At 40.6% G+C, this 12,922-nt stretch overlaps 1 protein-coding gene across 3 annotated transcripts in view; it reads left to right on the plus strand.

The window, feature by feature from the left end:
• Positions 1–12,922, plus strand: part of LOC128764742 (arginyl-tRNA--protein transferase 1) — a 48,870-nt gene that overhangs the window by 5,892 nt on the left and 30,056 nt on the right. The window contains exons 6-7 of one of the 3 annotated variants that reach the window (XM_053874808.1): positions 2,974–3,179; positions 7,182–7,310. In XM_053874808.1, the coding sequence (XP_053730783.1) occupies positions 2,974–3,179; positions 7,182–7,310 (335 nt within the window). Of the gene's footprint in view, positions 1–2,973; positions 3,180–4,753; positions 4,883–7,181; positions 7,311–12,922 lie in introns of all 3 variants that reach the window. The other 2 variants (XM_053874810.1, XM_053874809.1) reach the window with 2 other exon arrangements.

Here is a 12,922-nt window from a genome sequence, read left to right on the forward strand (position 1 = left end):
TGGCTACTATAATTTTTTTATTTTTCTAATTTGGAATTATGGTCGTTTACTCATTAAGACAGGATCATCAATGAGGGGTTAAGGTACGATGATCTGAAAACATCACCTGCCACACCTGAAGGACCCTCAGGGAAGTGCCGCAACGTCAGCTAAGTTGTGTCACTTACAAAGCTGTCCCTGGAGCCATAAGGCTAAAAGCTTCGGAACAAATAGAGCAGTGAGATTCTGAGCTGACGTGATCACGTGCACGCAAGAATAGGAGTTATCGGAGGTTTCGGTCGTTTTCCAAAGTCAGACTGAAGACAGAGTTTCGATAGGAACCAGAGCCCAAGTTGTGTTACTCACACTTGACCTTATTGTTGAAACATAACAATCCTTATCACCAGTATTTCTCTCCACTGCTCAGTTTTCCTCACGCACACACTTTTCACACAGACTCAGAGGACAGGGAACGCAGCTGCAGTGAAGATAAACTTGGACAGATCGGTTCCGGTTGGAGACAGATGCTCCTGACGTTAAGCACTTCATAAAAGCTGTGACATAAACAAATTGAAGCAGGGAATTGAAGCAGGTGGCTTTCTCACATTTGCAAACCTATCTCATCTAATGGAAAGAAAATAGTCAGTATTTTATTTTATTTTACTGATCTAACAATTGTTGCTTTGCGTAATATATTATAACAATCACTGACAAATGTGAAACACTGATTTATAGTTTTGAATCATTGTTCATTGTAGAAGAATGCTCACTAAATACACCAAACCAAAACAACACACATGTAGAATTCTTGCTTAGTCGAAAATCCATATAATCAAAATGGGTGTTGGCGTCCGTGAGTATGGCTGACTGAAACACATCCAGGTTGTTAGAATGACCATTAAACCATCTAAGCAAGTATTTACTTGTATATATGGCTAGGTTTAATAAAAAGCGGTTGCAGCTTTAGATTGAGTCTTTGTGTATGCACTGAATTGCTCCGGCGTGCAGTGCTACTTTGTTAGCATATAGAATCACCTGTTCTTTCAATAGGATCCAGAACGGGGTGATATTGATTTGTAAAATGTAAACATTCGTATTTTAACTGGACTGGAGAAATTGCAGGTGGGAATGCTGTGTGAGGCGACTGTGTGTGTCTGTATTTTTGTGTGTGTTACCCATGAGCGGCACACCTGCACTTTAACCAGACTAACTGGCTTGTAACGTCAAAATTGTTGAGGATATCTCAAAAAATTGTAGCAGTTAGGGCAAAAGTGAGCATACCGTGAGGATTCTGGGGCTTAATTCCATTCCCGTGTATATATACATATTTCTATAGTAAATGGTTTGACTGGCGGCGAGTTGAAAATGAGAAACATTTCAAATTTTTCAGAAAACCAGCTCTTGAATTCGGACTGGCTGCATCTTTGTGAGGCTCATGTAAATTCTGACTGTGTAACAGGTTTTCTTATGCAGCACTCTCGATGTGAGAGGACGAGTGTGTCTACAAAACTGGAAGAAATATTTGTCTCTGATGTACCGTTTTCTCACACAGAGGAAGCAGAACTGAAGTTTGACTTAAATTCTGTTGCTGCTTTCCACTGTAAAAGGAGTAATCACATGTCTTGATCTGAGTCTTTGACTGTTTTGCATGCTGTTTGAGGCTGAATTTAAATGATTGAAATTGTATGAGTTGGTACAATTTTTTGAGGATTGCTGCTTGCTTTGAATGGTGTCTTTCTTATACAATTTAAATTGTATATATTGGATAAATTGCAGAAATCATATTGAAGAAAGCATTTTGCAATCTTGAGAGGCTTTTCACCTTTGTTCACAGTTCAGTGCAGTTAATATGCAGCAATGTTTTTTTTTTTTTTTTTTTACATAAAGGCAACTGACTTCTGGGTAATGTTCTCCTCAGTCCAAACTGAATTCTTGATTTAGATGTCACTTTGTCAACTCAACTGTTCTTAAGTCTCTCTAGTTCACTGGTGTTGACCAATCATCTGTTTAAAAAAAAAAAACAGAGCTCCAGGTGCTAGGAAAGTCCATAGCATTAAACACGATAAACACTTCATCGTCGCACATCTGGAGGATCAACATCATTGTTTTTTTTTCAACTTAAGAATTATTACGCTTGCAACTGTATTTGTTATGTATTTGATCAAGCAGCACACGTCTTTCAGTGGCCTTCTCTTGCTCACCAAGCCACTTCCTCACAATCAATAAAAGTCAAACATTTGTTCTGGAGTCAGCTGAGGCGAACAGCTTCCAGTAAAAGCTCAGCAAGTGCGGAGGTTCCGGCTCCACTTGTCACGACCGGGGCGTCCTTCTGTTCCACCGAGGGGAGGAGGAGGGAGAGAGTCAGCGAGCGGGCCGACGGCCGCGGCTGGCATTGGGACAAGCAGGAAATAGCTCTCGTTTCCTTATTGCTCCAAACAGGATGTGGGTGTGTAAACTGTTGACATGGGATGCCCGGAGAGCTGCAGGGCTTGGCACCAGCCCAGCAGCACAGGCTGGAAGAGAAGAGTTGGGGGGTCAGAGAGAAGGAAAACAGTGCGACACTGTTGCCTCGCGGATGGCGATAATTGCTCTCAAGTCATTTGACATTTTGATTGTTGTTTACCTTTTTCCAGCAGCTAGTCACATCTTCCAGGAGTCAATTACTTTGGCTGAGTGAGTTTGTCTGTGTAAACCAATGGGCTCTAATAACATAACCAATAAGCCCAAATTGCAGTAGTTACATCTCTGTCATTTAACCCTTTATTGAAGTCTTAACTCAACAGCTACAAAAAAGAAAAAAATATGTCTTATCAAGGGAAGACACTCAAGGGAAGTCTGGGAGTAAAAGATTTTTGAAATTGTAAGTTTTTTTGTCTTTAGTTTTCCATTAAATCGGTTATTAAAACACACCGCATTCCGTATATTTATAGTCAAAAATGAATCCAGACCTCTATGTAATTGTATTCAGAAACAGCGTCTTTCTCTGGACTGCAGGTGTGGGAGTCGATCTGAACCGACCCCTGTGTAGAAAAGCCAAAGACCTGAGGAAAGAGCGCCGGCAGCAGAAAGAGCAGAAGAGGCAGCAGGCTGAAGGGGTGACGTCAGGTGTCAGCGCTGCTCCAGCTCCATCTAATCTGCCCAAAACATTGGAAGAGTTCATCAAAGAAAGCTTACCTGAGAACTCCTCACATTCCCTCGAGGTGAGGAACTTTTTTTCCCTCTTCTCATCTATAAAATAAGCATCAGCCTCCTGTTATCACCAGAGCTTTGGATGAGCCCTCTTGACTGCGTGGTGCTTGGAACCAGTTGCTTTGCCCAGTGACTTCACCATGTGTTTATGCGTGTGGGGAGCCAAGCTCACCAAATCTGAGTGGAAAAACCATCTCTTCCCGTTTAGATTCCGACCCTACGACAGGCACGCCACACAAACGGAGTCATGTTACTCCGATGATGACATTAAAACCACAACTCCCATCGCAGGCTGCAGAGAGGACATGGTGATGAACTTCTGGCTGTCGACAGAACAGTGTAGAACGAACTGTCGAAAAGGAGTTTAGAGAATAACGTCATTCTTGGTTTTGACCAACATTAGAGCCAGATGCAGCGATGAACCACACACTGTCTGTGTCTCATCCATCTTAATGGTTATATTTGTTTGCATGCACTTTTGGTTTTCTCGTCTCAAACAAGGGCTAGCATCACGTCCGTGACTCTTTACTACCTCCGGCTGTTCTATATGGGAGCAACTTGCTTTTCATTTGTGACAGAATAATTACTAATGCATGAGCATGTTGCTTTATTGTCTTTTTTTATTTCACTCAAACAAGCTCCAGCCAAAAAAGATTTTTGGCCCCAAATAACTGTTCATGCAAAGTGATTTAGCAGTGGTGCTGACCTGCATCCTGTCTCTCTGAAACAGTCTTCCCTGAGTGCCTGTGTACATTATGGTAAACAAAAGTGGAGAAGGAGCAGATGGAAATTCTTTCTTCTGTTGACCCTCAACAAAAATCTGGATAAAACATGGATCTTCCAAGTCCAACTGAGTTAAAAATAAAGAGACCTTGTCATTATGCGACCACACACAAGAAGGTTACATTTATATACAGTATTCTTAAGTTTATCACCATGTGTATTTCTATATTAATTTCTTTTAAATTTTCCTTATTTAATCCCACATTATGTGTCCCCACCTTTGTTTCGCTTTTTAAATGTGTATATATATATATATATATATATATATATATATATCTCCTAATAATGACACTCCTATAATTCCATTGCTATGTAATGGATTCGGTTTAGGAAAAAATTGGAAAGATTATACATCATTGTTCCCAATTCATGAAATTGAAATTCAACTCGTTTGTTAGATTTGCTAAATCAGTCGAAAAAAAGTTGATTCCGTCAATTGCCAGCAGGGGTCAGTGTAACTCCGCGGTGAACAAAATGCATGTCTTCCATCAGCTTCATATTCACCGAGGAGCTGCGAGATAAAAAAGCAAAGCAGTTGGCTGTCACTTTTATTATCATGTGTGATGAATTATTTCTACCAAAGTTTTGTTTTGTCGATCCCAAACCCCATTTGCTTCACAAGTTCAAAGTGAAACTCTGGCTCACCATGGCAACACGCGCCACGAGGGCTGGCCATCAAACTTGGTGAATGGCTGATGCTTATTTGAAGAAAAGTTTGCATCTACTTTTGTTGTGTTTGAAGTCTTCCTGTTTGTTCTGTGGTTATTCTCTTGTTAACTCTTTTGCCGTATTCTTTTTGAAGGTGAGGCTAGTGCGCTCCAATCCCCCTTGTACGCAGTTCAAAGCTTCTTTCGACGCCTCCTACCAGGTGTACAAACTCTACCAGATGGCCATTCACAAGGACCCTCCTGACAAACCCTCCGAGAGCCAGGTCAGAGGGCGGTAGGCATAGGTCAAGCTCCTGCCAGGGTACCCCGGGTTGAAAGGGCTGACGGGGAGATGTTTGGGTGTCAGCGAAGGAATCCAAAGTATTACTCCTCTGTTCAGCAGATGATCAGCTTCTTAGGCTTTCATTGTTGGTCATTGTTTGTGCCTTAAGCACGTCAACAAAGCGCACAGCAAAAGTATTTGATCAGCAATCTAAAACAAATGTGAGGCTTCATTTCTTGCTAATTGTGGCTGCCTCTGCATGACTGGGTCGCTGGTTGTTCCCGGCCATTGGCAACAGCAAAGTGGACATCACTGAAAGAAACTGAAATGTTAGGTACATCAATGATAAATCATCCGTTTCTGCCTTGAGTCAATCTGTGTAGCAAGTGTTTTTTCGTTATTTTGCTATTTTATTAGCTAATATTTAATTTGCACACATAATGTGGCAGCTGAAACCTAACCATTTAGCATACACGCAGGTCATTTAAATTCAGTTAAAGTTGAACTGCTTGGCACCTACATTAACCTTGGACTGTGTTTTGACAGCCTTCATGTGTTCTCTGTCCCTCAAGCCACATTGATGTGACTATTTCTCAGATGTCCAATGACCAATTTGCGGTTATTTTCGTAACGTTGGATATCGTCAGGTCTTTTCTGTTATTGAGCGCTGTTTTGCTCATGCTGGTCTGAGTCATCTACTGGAAAGTGACGTTATTATTCATCTTCTGTGGCACAAAGTTGATTTCATTAGCAAAAAAATCACGTCAACCTCATCCACGCAATCCAAAGAGTCTGACAGAGTTGACCTGTTTACATTTTGGGGAAGCTATTAGGAAAAAAATATGAAAAAGTTTGAAGGATAATGAGCTTTCAGTGCTGCAGTGTATGTATGTGCGAATGAGCAAGCCGAGGGAGGAAATTGAGGTGAAAATGTTTCCATACGTCGCCGTGGAGAGCAGTGTTTCTCCAGGTGTCCGACTTGGCTCGGAGTCAGCTGGCAGGGTAGTTTGGGGAGGAGTCTGAATATGAGCCAAACCTTCCCAGACTTCACACATTCTGCTCGTCTGTGCCCCTCAATGCACCCCCCTAAACTCTACCGTAATTGTATAACCCTCTGGAATCTCATTTAAACTCTGCATTAAGTGATGCTAATGAGAATTTAATTTTCTTTGTTCCTGCCTTCAGTCTGACCTTGTAGTTCTCCTCGCATCGCTGGCAACTCAAGGCCAAGTAATTTGACTGAGGCTAGGATACTTCAATTACTTAAAATGCTCTGAACTATGCAGTGCTCGGTTCTTTGTGAGCGGTCCGTGGCCTTCGCCGAACTGTGCACTAGCCTCATCTTCAGGTTTGTTCTTCTTGTGGCTCAAGTCTCAAGCACAACTCAGGGGTGGATCTGTCAGATGAATTCATTATTCAATTAACACTCCCTACTCTGTGTGTAATGTTAAGCATTTTACATTTCATTCATTTTATTATTTAGTAACCCAAACAGGTTTTGTCTGAGGGACTATTTTTTTTGTCTTATTTTAATCCAACACAAGCTACATTCTTAAAACTGAAAAAAAATCCTCTCTGCGTATATGGCTTTATCGTGATTTTTACTAACACTTATTATTGCGGGAAGAAGCTAAATATCTGGAGTACAAACACTGAAGTTGCATTATGTGTTTAAATTTAAAATTACATTGTCGTTTTAAAAGATTGAAGTCCTGTTGACACATTGAGGAAATATGTCTTTAATATTTCAACATTTAAAGAAAGAAACAAAACAACTGTAAATGGGAAACATAAGGAAAAGAGCTGGAGTTATTGGTAATTAAATTGCCAATAGGTATGGTCTTCCCTCTGGACCATTACACAAGTTAAACGTACGGACCTTTCATCTCTAGGTGGCGCTAAATTGACCCCACTGCAGCAGGGTTCTTGTTTTTTATTCACTAGTCACTCTATCTTGTTTTCTACAAGAACAGTGAATAAACATCATTTGTAGCTATGCAAGAATAATGTTGTGATTCCTTTTGGCTGTATTTGTGCATCTAGGGAAACTCTGAGACACATTTGTTTCTGTTATTAATATACATGCATACATTAATATCATACAACTCGATGGTATAGACAATTCACAGCCTATCTATGAATTCGCCTTCAACTTGATCTGTCATCCACCTCTGAAGATGTTGTCTTGACACAGAGCCTCAACTCCATGTGATAAAGTTTGGTTGTTCTTTTATCAATGTTAGTCAGATGTTCATTTGCCCCTTACCTGAACTCTTTCCCTCCATGCCCTGTGCCCGAAGGTGAGGTTAGTGCCAGTCGACTTTGAGGACCCTCAATTCTCTGCGTCCTATCAGGAGTCGGCAGAGCTGTATGCTTGCTACCAGACGGCCATTCATGGTGACGACCCCAGCGAGTGTAGTGTCAGTGAGGTACTGCACGATTACTACTCTGCACCTGTCGGCAACCTCTGGTCTGACTCACTGTTGTGGAACACTTAAATTATTAATTGCATTACTTGAATATTGCATGATTTTCAGTGGGATCACTGTGATAATGAGTGGGGAAAAAACACATTTTGAAACCTTTTTTTTTCAATTGTATTGAATTTTATCTAGTGAATCACGAGAGGTGCCAGAATTTGAAACACAATCTGTGTTGCAGGCTGTCCAAAATTTATTTTTTTTATTTTTCTCTTGCAATTCTTCGAGTCTAAATTTAGTTTTATTTTAGTCCTTAATTCTGTGTTTAACTGCTGTGCCGAACAGCGTCAATGTTAAAATGGTGGCCAGATGTGTCTCTCTAGTTATGAACGTTTCATACATTTGCCTTGATTTTGCTAGCACATCAAAAACTCTTTCGCTTCTGTGATCAGAGATCTTTCTCCAGTTTTTATGCCACCCTCATGAGATCAAAACTACAAAAGAAATTGTACTTCTTTTCATTACTAACATTTTTTTTTACGTTTCCTTTTTCGTTCTTTTTTATTCTTTTTCTAATTTTTTAATTAAAATTTCTAATTCTAATTCTTATATTGAGTAGTACTCATTATAGCAATATTTCTTCTCTCCTCAAAATAAATGCATAAAATACATTGAAAAATAATCCACATTTGTAATTATGTTTCTTTACATTATAATGGCGTGTTACCAATATTTGTATTGAAATGTAAAAAAAATATATTAAATCAAATAATAATAATAATAAGTAGTAAAAACATTCTAAGCATATAATGTGAGGGTGTTATTTCACTTCCCTATATATGAAATAAAATTGAAGTTGCATATTGTTTTTCGTCAGTCAGTTTACTTGACTGACACCTGCTCTCACCTTTACTTAACTTTTAGTTGGAGATACTGTTATAGATAGGATGGTTTTGTTCATATATAATTCACTCTAAGTGTAGTAAGCTTATTTGAGGGTTTGTATTTTGCAGTGGGAGACTGAGAGACAGGTTAGGAGGCAGTTTGTCTATAGTTTGCTTCTTCTTGTTGCTGTCTGTCAATACTTGAATGTATTTTTTAAATGAAAAAGGACGGCTGCCTTGAAGCCAAGATGTTATTGACTGGAGATGCTTCTGTGCTGTCAGTCCAGACTCCTTGGTTTGCAAACTGAGAAAACAAATAATTGTGCTCCTAAATGACAAAGATTCCTTCGTAATTACAACAATACATTTATAGTCAATACTTTATAATTAAAATAGTAATAATAATAAGTGGAATCCCTTGGCTAGCCAGTTGTGTCCAAAAGCAGCATAAGAAGTGTTGTCTATTGCTGATGTAGGTAACCGATCCAAGCATTCATCATTTCACTTGTTAGAGCAGTGTGTGAGTTACGCGTACGCACCTCCAAATTTCTTGCCAGATTTATACCTCAATTACGTTGAGTTGGGGTGCCGAGTTTCTATGTCCCACCTATCCTGAGAGGGCCCTTTGTCCCTCCGGGCTGGAAAAACACTCTCCTGCCAGCAGACCTCTGCAAATTACCAAAACTCGCCCGCTTGTAAAAGTAAGGTAATTAATAAATAATAAAATCTGTCAGATTGGGCAGACTGCGGCAAGATTCTTTCCTAGTGCCATAACGCAAGCACCAATAAAATTAATGTGCACGCGCAATGATTCAGACGAGGTTCTTAACGGGTACGTCCCAGAACGCCAGGAATAACCGTGAAAAAATAGGAAAAGGTGTGTGCAAACAAATCTGCTGTCTGCTTGGATGCCAGACTTCTTAAACAGCACTCTGCCGTTTGGATATTTTCCTGCTGAATGTAATGCATCGTGGCGTCGACTTTTAAGGTTGGGCTAGTCACTGGAGGGAAGCACATTTATAGTAATGCTTGGTGACACTTTAAATGCGTCTGAGGGAATAGTTTTGGGAAGTGGATGGAGTCTGGATTAGTGTTATGAGAGCAGTTGATGATCGCTGATATCACTTGTTAATGCAAGCTACAGCAGTGCTCGCAGGTTTTATCGCAGTTTAATCATCACTCTCGCCATGCTCCTGGTTCAACTCTCTTCCCTGAAGTGCAGCGCTCGCCGGTGTAAACAAATGAGAAACACATTGTCGATGCAGGGATGACACATTGTTTTTGCTATTCCACTCTGGGCTTGCTACTACTACCTTGTAAGTCAGGTCATTTGGTGTTTGTGATGGTATTTATTGATCCATTAAAGTGTTAACTGGAAACAGAATCCGGAAAAGTGTCGGCCTGGATCGGGGCCAAAACCTTCAGAGCCAGCGCCGCTAGAATTAACATGTCAAAACGCTTCCGTCATTAGACAGCGTTGTCCTAGAGGCCACTGACTTTGTTTGCTTAAGGATGGATGTATATCCTGTCGTGCCATGACTGGAAAGGAGCCAGGCATTATTCCCTTCCCCGTCCACTGTAAGCCCCCCCCCCCTTCCTCTTGACAGATGAGGCAAACGGGTTCAATGCAATTATTTACACACAAAGACACACACGTTCACTTACACTTATTGGTCTTAACTGGTGAGTTGAGCCGTGACTCTTAGTTCCTGCACATGTGGCATTCATTTTCAGGGAAACAAACCTTGTTAAATCTGTATTTATTCTACTTGACGGTAACTTGTTGCGTTGATAGGAACCTCTGTGTGTGATGGGAAGAAAAAGGGTATAAATAACACTGGAGAAAAGTCTTTAAGATTTTGGCCAATAAGTTTTGGATACCGTATTCCACACTTTTAACCTGGTCTTGCATTTCTTGGCAGGGATTGCTATGGTTAGTCCTCACGGTAACTTATCTTGACCATCCTTTAGTCACACCTATCCTCCCATGTCCATCCACCCATCCACCCATCCATCCATGGACATCACTGGTCTTGTCTTAATTGATCCAACACTGTTTCTCCTCTCCACGTATCCAAACCGTCTGACGTCCCTAACCCTGTCTGCGAACTAAACTCTTACATGATCTTGTCACTGGCTTCCTTCAACTTTAAAGATTACAAATGGACCCAGACTTATTTAATGTTAATAGTCCTCTGGACGAAAAGGGGCTTTTAGGTGAGATCCTTTATTCAAATGGTTTATTAAACATAATTATATGATTTTATTTTGGGAAAAAAAACTTTATAGTGTATGGAGTATGAACTTTCAAATAGGTAATTGATTTGGCTTGATCTGACTTTTTTTCTCCTTCCTCTTTCAATATGGGGTGTTGGAGCACAATTGAAAATTGAAACGGGTCACAAAAAAAATAATTAAAAATATATTTAGTTTGGAACACCTGTGCGGCAGCTGTCGGAGCAGCAGCCAAGCCACAATAAATAGATTTGAAATCATCTCAAAATACAAAGACGAAAATGAAGGACAGTTTTGCTTTCATTTTAGTTTGTTTTCATTAGTTTTCTAAACGGACAATGCAGTTTCAATAAGTCGCTGTGTTTTGGGAAACTTTTTAAAAAAAATGTATTTTAGCAAAAATGATGATTTTGTTTTCTCCCTTAATTTTCGCTAGCTATCATAACCTTGATAATGACAAAGTTTCATTCTGGTAACTGTTCTTTCCCCACTTTTACTCACGCCCAATCTTGTGCAATTTAGAGTCATTTTTTGTTTGTTTTTACTTTATGTTGTAATATTGTACAGTACACCTTCCTTTGCTTGCCAGCGACAGAGTGAACTTAGTGGTGTCTGATATGGTACGTAACCTGTTACTGTTCCAGTTGTACCTTTTAAAGAAGTGTTGTTTTATTGTCCGCAGTGATCATGTTACTCAACAAAAGCCATTTGAGTAAAGAGCAAAATCACGAGATTGCTTAGTGGCAATTAGGTTTAAACAGATGAGTGTGTTTAGAAAGCTTTCCGTGTGTGTGCCCATGTGTGCGTTTTCTGTGGCAGCTTGCCTCACTAACTGTGCACAGATGAGAGTTCATAATAGGGAGGAGAGAAGATGAAGAAGCGATGGCCTCCATGTGTTGACGATGGTCAAGAAGATGCTTTGTGTTTGTCTCCCTCTGAGACATCGGGAGAGAATCTGCATCTTCTTTCTCTTTTCCTGTGTTTTCTACATGGATGAGTGACTCGGCTTTCACATCCAAGTGTCTTTGAGGGTCTGTGAATGATTTTGTCTGTTTGTTTGCGTGGATTTTTCTGCTTGGCAGAAACATGTGGTTTGTTGTTTTCCAGTGGCCACAGATGGGTCAACTCTGCCAAGCCCTGAGAGAGCACCCTCACCCAGCTAAGCAGGGTTGACACACTAACGGAAAAATGCCATGCTGTTGTGCATTCGCTTACCCAGAAATAGTGTTTGTCAAGTCAGGCTAGAGAGTCCCTAGTGCATTCTCATCCACAAGTGGATTTACATACATTGATCATGTGACATTTTTATTGCAATTGGTGACTCTTGGTGTAAAGCAGCTGGTTGTTGTGTTGCTTAGTTTATTTTAATGACCTCATCTAACAACAGCAGCTGTTTCTTTCTTGTGTGTTCTACAGCAATATTCCAAATTGAGGGGTTTTCTCTTGAAAATGTGTGCGGACCATGGAACAGAAAAGTACCCTTTTGACCGGCCAGGGTGTGCAAGTGGAGCAGGGACTGATGTCATCCCATGTCTTTTTCCACCTACCTATCATACGCTGCCATGATTCCAAAGGCATTATTTTAACATGATAGGAGGCGTTCTTCTGTGGCTTCACATTTGATGTGTCGGCTATTACCAAGGGAGTGCTGTAACGTAGATGAGAGTGTGTGTCACTCACAGAGGCACCTCATCCCTGACAGTGCCAGATAAAGTTGAGAAACTCTCCTTGTGATTCCCCGGTTCTCTGTGTGATGGTCATGATGGTGGAGCTCTGAAATAAGTCTGCTGTCACAGTGGAATGCTGAGGACGCTAGCCAGGACCTGGCAATGTAAAATATTGGAGTCCCCAATTTTAATTGTGTGGCTCGATCGCCAGTGTTTAGTAATGCTTGGACGACGTCAAACCAAAATACTTTTTTGTCAGTTAAACTTCTAGCAAATGAGCTTACCCGACTTCCCGCTGGACAACTTCAATGGTCTCACTTCATGGAGGTTTGACAATTTAAATGTTTAGAAACTTTTATTGTTTTAAAATAATATTACCATGACAGCTGCAAAAACACTTCCAAAAATATGCCAAATTCACTATTATATATATAGCAAATACCTGCTACTTCTCATGAATTCAATTTTGTTAGCGAAAGAAACATTTGTTATTTTCCAAAGTCTGTTGCTAGTGTACAAGTCGGACAGGCAGGGGAACCTTCTTCAAGGGAAGCCAATGCAGAGCCACTGGGAGATGGTGGATCATGTTTTAGTTTAGCTCGTCTCTGGCAAACCTGCTCAAATATGGGCAACACTCCATCTGTCTCGCCATGACGCACAACATCACAGATGGAGACACAGATGAGTTCAGCCTCCTGGCAGGGCTCTGAGTTGCACCTACGCCGGTAGTTCCACCCAGTGAGCACTGCCTTCGTCGTCAGTGACGCTTCCTGTTTAAAAAGCGTGTTTTGGATTTTATTTTCACCAAGATGTCTGCAGAAATCCGTCATTGTCC

This window comes from Synchiropus splendidus, chromosome 9 (genome assembly GCF_027744825.2).
Source record: "Synchiropus splendidus isolate RoL2022-P1 chromosome 9, RoL_Sspl_1.0, whole genome shotgun sequence".
Lineage (NCBI taxonomy): Eukaryota > Metazoa > Chordata > Actinopteri > Syngnathiformes > Callionymidae > Synchiropus > Synchiropus splendidus.